Genomic DNA, 4606 nt, shown 5'->3' with positions numbered 1-4606 from the left:
CCCCAGGGCTGCTAGAGGGTCTTGAGGACTGAGCCCAAGGACCAGTGGAGCCAGGGGGGCTGTTCAGCCTGAAGGCCCAGGCTGGGAGAGAAGGAAGCAGGGAAGAGAAGATAGAGAGTAGGTGTTGGCGGGGTAGGAAGGAGGCAGGGAGATGCCTGGATCTGATAATGTTGCAGCTTGGAAGACTGGAGGAGGAACCCAGTTGGAGGGACCGGAAAGCTCTCAAGTTTCTGAGGTCAACCTCCCACCTCCACTATCCCTACCTCCCCCACCCTGCAGCATGGGCCTGAGGAACGTGCCAGGCTCCACACCCAGGCCTGAATGCCCTCAGATGCTCAGGCCTGGAACTCCTCCCTCGCACTCCCCCATGTTCCTGCCTGCACAGCCCGATAGACATGAGGGAAAGGGCCCAAGGACTAGGTGGGGCAGGCAGAACAGAGTGGCCACCTGCTGGCTCCTGACCCATCTCACAGAAGGCGAGGCCCACAGCAGGCCCAGGACTCAGACTCCTGGGACCTGGCTGCTGCCCTTCCCCCTCCCCCCGGGAAAGGAGAGGCACCACTCAGACGCAGGCAGGCCAAAACCCTAGTTTATTTCAGCATCAGCAGTATCTTAGCCATCAAAAAAATAAACTCTACCAAGGGTGACGGAAGTCTCTACAGCAAGGCTAAGGGCTCGCCAGATGGCGAACATCAGGGGTGCATGGTGGGCACTGCCCAGGCAATAAGTTAGGAAGCGGCAGGGCTGGTGTCGGGTGTGGGCGGGGCTTCACTTCTGGGCAGGCATGAGGTCGTCTATGGCCTGGCCCTGCTCCAGCCGCTGCTCCATCTCGATGAGCAGCTTCACTCCGTCCACCACCATCTGCACCAGCTCCACCTCTGAGAAGCCCAGGCGGTCAGCGTTGGAGACGTCGAAGACCCCGCCCACCGCAGCCGTGTCCACACCGCCTGGGGAGACAGCAAGTCAGGGCGGAGGAAACAGGGCTGCCCAAAGGCCAACGGGAAGCCCGCAGCACCTGCCCTGCTCACCTGTGCCTCGCTTCTGAAGTCGCAGCCGCTTAAGCACCTCCGAGAACTTCTCATGCTTGCCCAGGTGGGGCAGCTTGATATGCACACCTGCCCGCAGCCCTGTGCCCAGGTTGGATGGGCAGGTGAGTATGTAGCCCAGGTGAGGGTTCCACATGAACTCATAGTCCTTAGACTTGAAGAGAGTTTCAATCTGCAGATGGAGAAAAGGGTATGAGGGAGAAGGCCTGCCTGAAACCCCTACAGGCCCTGGGACTCCCAAGCCCCGGAAATCCCCCAGGGGGACTGATGGGGCACCCACATCCCTGCTGGGGCCCTGGGCCTGCCCCGTCCCTGGCACCTGGGTGAGGCCGGTGCAGAAGCGGGTGAACACCTCCTTCATGTTGCCCCCCTTCTGCATGGAGATGACCCGCAGGTGGTCCTCCTCGTTGACCCACACCAGGAAGGTCTTATTGTCATTGTGCCTGCGGGAGGGCTGGTCTCAGGGCATATCCAGAAAAAAGCCCCAGGCTGCCCCCAGACCAAAGGAACTTCTCAAATCCCCAAGGTGCTGCTCCCAGCGGTGCCCAGGAGTGGGGGCTACTGCCAAGACTCCACCCGCCAACACGGGGCAGGCAGGGGAACCGGGACGCCTCACAGCAGGAGAACCCCAGCTGCCATCACGTGCTGTGGCCTGAGGTGGGGCGGGGCCAGGGACCGCCAGGACATCCCGGCCCGCCCCCCACAGTGGGGGTAGGAGCCCTGCCCCTGGAGAAGCTTCCGCGTCACCAGCCCCTGGTAGAATCCCAGCGGCGGAGGAGTGAGAAAAGAAAACAAAGAGCTCCAGCTCCGAGGGGCGTCGGGGAGAGGCGCCAGCGAGCCCCGCCCCCACCTCACGTCTCGGGGTGGGGAGGCGTTGCTGAGTCCTGAGCCTCCACGGGCCGGGGCCCAGTCCCTTAACGCACCTGCTCGGCCAAGGTCACCTGCGCAGGAGGAGGCGCGTCACGGAACCCAGACCCGGGGCGCGGCCGGCCCCTCCCTCCTCCCCCTCCTCCTCGCCGCGAGGGGCTCCACTCCCGCGAAGGGGGCGAGAGGGAAAGGGGAGGCGGCGGGGAGGGAGGACGCCGCGAGAGGGCGCAGAGGGACACGCACCAGATACCGCGGGCGTCGGGCCAGTCGCGGGCCATGCCCGAGGCCAGCAGCAGGGGCGACACGGGCTTGTCGAAGAGGAAGTGGTCGTCGATGAGCTGCTGCTGCTCCGCCTCCGTCATGCTCTTGAGCGCGTAGTACCGGCCCGCCAGGTCGCCGTCCAGGCTGGACAGGGCTGCGGGGAGTGCGCTCAGGACGCTCGGCTCCCGCGCCCGCCTCTCCAGCCCGCAGCGCGGACCCGCCCGCCCCCGTGCCCCACCTCGGGGGACGTCAGAGGCCCCCCCACCCGCCCGGATTTGCGGGCGTCCAGTCCTCACGGCCCGGGCGACAGTCCCAGGCGGTGACCCCGCGCCAGGACCCGCCCTCCCTGGGCCCCAGGCCGCTGTGGGCGCGGGGCTGGGCCTCCGTCCCTCGGTCCCTCCGGGAAACTGAACCCGGGCGCGCGCAGATAAGAGCGCGGCGGCGGCTGCCGCTCCCGGGCGACGTAAACAAAAGCGGGTGGGGACCGCGCCGGGAGGCGGACGCGGCCGCCGCCGCCCCTCGGCCCGCCCGGCCCCTACCTTCCACCGCGAGCTTCTCGATGGCGCGGCGCTCCCCGCGGCTGCAGTGCGGGGGGAGGCAGAAGCCACGGATGCTGCGGCCCGTACGCACCCGCGAGCTCAGCACGTAGTTGGGGTCCAGGTCGTCGCCGCCCTGGGGGGCGAGACGGGAGTGAGCGCCCGGAGACCCCGGCCCCGCCCCGCCCGGCCCGCCCGCCGCCCCGCACCTGCAGGTTGTCGGGGTTGAGGTCGGTCTTGTGCTCATCGCTGGGCTTGTAGCCGCCGTGCCGGTCCTCGATGATGGGATCGAAGAGATCCTTGAACACTTCGTAGGACTCCTCGTCGCCCGCCACGCAGCCCACGGTCATGATGTACGGGTGGCCTGGGGGAGGGGGCGCGGGACGGGGACAGTGACGTCACTGCCGGGCCCGAGCGCGCTGCTGAGGACCCTGCGGCTGCGCGCGGGGAGGGGGCGCCGGGATCCCAGCCCCAAGGGGTCGCGTACCCGGGTTGTCCACGCCTGTCTGGATGACGTCGTCCAGCGTGAAGCCGCTCGGCGTGCTCTTGGCGCGCAGCTCCGCGTACAGCTCGGGGGTCAGCACCTTGGCCATGTGGTTGTTGTGGGCGCTCAGGTCGGGGAACTCGTCCTCGGCCGGGAAGCGCAGCTTCAGTGCGTTGTGGCTGTTGGAGAAGGGCATGGCGGCGGCGGGCTGCGGGGAGACGCGGGGTCAGCGGGGACCGGCACGCCGGGGTTCCCGGGCTCCCGCGTACCACTCACGTCCCCGCCGCCGGGCCCCCCGGCGCCCCCGGGACGCGGCCAAGGTCAGCGGGGTCCACAGCGCGCGCGGGGAGCGCCATCATCGCCGGGGACCCCCGGCCGGTCCGGCGCGCGCTCCAAGCGACGAGCCCCCTTTGCACGCAGCGCCCCTAGCCCCGGCGCGGACGCCCCCGGCCCCCGGGCCCACTCACCGGGCGGCCGGGCGGGGGCGGGGGCGCTCCGTCAGTCGGCAGCTCCCGGAGCGACGCAGGCGAACAGCGGCCGCTCCGCGCTCCTGCGGCTTTTAAGGGGCACGACGCGGGCCGCCCATTGGCGGCTATTTATAGCCCATTCATTCCATTGGCCCGCGCCGCGGGGTGGTGCCGCCGCTTTGTCCGCCGCCCGCCGCCCCCAACACCCCGGCCGCCCACCCGAGCTGTCCCCTGGCTGGGACCCCGCGCAGCCTGCCCAGTCCCCCGCCCAAGACCTCGAGGCCGAAACCTCAGGTCCTTGGATATCTGGATCCCCTCGCACACCCTTGCCTCCGGGCGGGAAACTGAGGCGGAGAGCCCCCCAGGCACTCGAGGACGCTTGGGTTCATCCGCATCCTCGAGCCCGCCCGCCTAGTCCAGCCAGCCCCCGCGGCGGCGGCGAGGGGCCGAGCGAAAGCGTTCGGGGCTTCCGCAGCAGGTACTGCCCCCAACCCACCCCCGGCCAGTGCGAGCTGGCCCGGAGCCGCCGACCTTCCTCAAGGTGCCCGCAGGCATGTCCTGGGCGATCCTGGTGCAAAGCGAAGGCGCGCGGGAGGCGCAGTCTGGCTGCGGCCCAGCCCAGGGGCACCCGCGGTGCCCTGACCTTGGACAAGTCCTGGGTCTCGGGGGGATGCGAGCCAGAAACCACGGGGACGCTGTGGCCTTAAGAGGCCGCTGGCAAGTGCAGCCTCGGAGTTTCCAGACCCCAACCCTGGGCCCTCTTCGCAGGGAACAAGTTCACCCGACCCCCAAAGGCAGTCCCCGGAGACTTCAGGCAAAGCTAGGAGGAAACGCTAATAAACAATAAGCATAAGTGCGATTAAAAAAAAAAAAAACTCATCTCACGAATAACCAGAATCATGCAAATTAAGCAGTGACTCCACCTGTCCCTACCCCCAGCACTCC

At 68.2% G+C, this 4606-nt stretch overlaps 1 protein-coding gene across 1 annotated transcript; it reads right to left on the bottom strand.

Annotated features, from left to right (window-relative positions):
* Positions 1-571: 571 nt before the first annotated feature.
* On the bottom strand, positions 572-4191 carry CKB (creatine kinase B). The gene is made up of 8 exons (XM_030803778.1): positions 3662-4191; positions 3198-3402; positions 2920-3074; positions 2714-2846; positions 2157-2328; positions 1366-1489; positions 1029-1218; positions 572-947 (listed from the first exon to the last, which is right to left on the bottom strand). The coding sequence occupies exons 2-8, from the start codon at positions 3388-3390 to the stop codon at positions 769-771; spliced, it is 1146 nt and encodes a 381-aa protein (XP_030659638.1). The 5' UTR covers positions 3391-3402; positions 3662-4191; the 3' UTR covers positions 572-768.
* Between the last annotated feature and the right edge of the window lie 415 nt (positions 4192-4606).

Source organism: Nomascus leucogenys, chromosome 22a (genome assembly GCF_006542625.1).
Source record: "Nomascus leucogenys isolate Asia chromosome 22a, Asia_NLE_v1, whole genome shotgun sequence".
Classification (NCBI taxonomy): domain Eukaryota; kingdom Metazoa; phylum Chordata; class Mammalia; order Primates; family Hylobatidae; genus Nomascus; species Nomascus leucogenys.
This window is presented reverse-complemented; position numbering and strand designations above follow the sequence as displayed.

What these genes read in the sequence shown, in the direction of transcription:
- CKB (XM_030803778.1), bottom strand. Translation starts at nt 3,390, where the DNA reads ATGCCCTTCTCCAACAGCCACAACGCACTGAAGCTGCGCTTCCCGGCC. An exon ending in GACAGGCGTGGACAACCCGG is followed by an intron (nt 3,075 to 3,197) that starts GTACGCGACCCC and finishes CCCCTCCCCCAG; the next exon opens with GCCACCCGTACATCATGACC. An exon ending in CCCGACGCCCGCGGTATCTG is followed by an intron (nt 1,490 to 2,156) that starts GTGCGTGTCCCT and finishes GCCCTCCCGCAG; the next exon opens with GCACAATGACAATAAGACCT.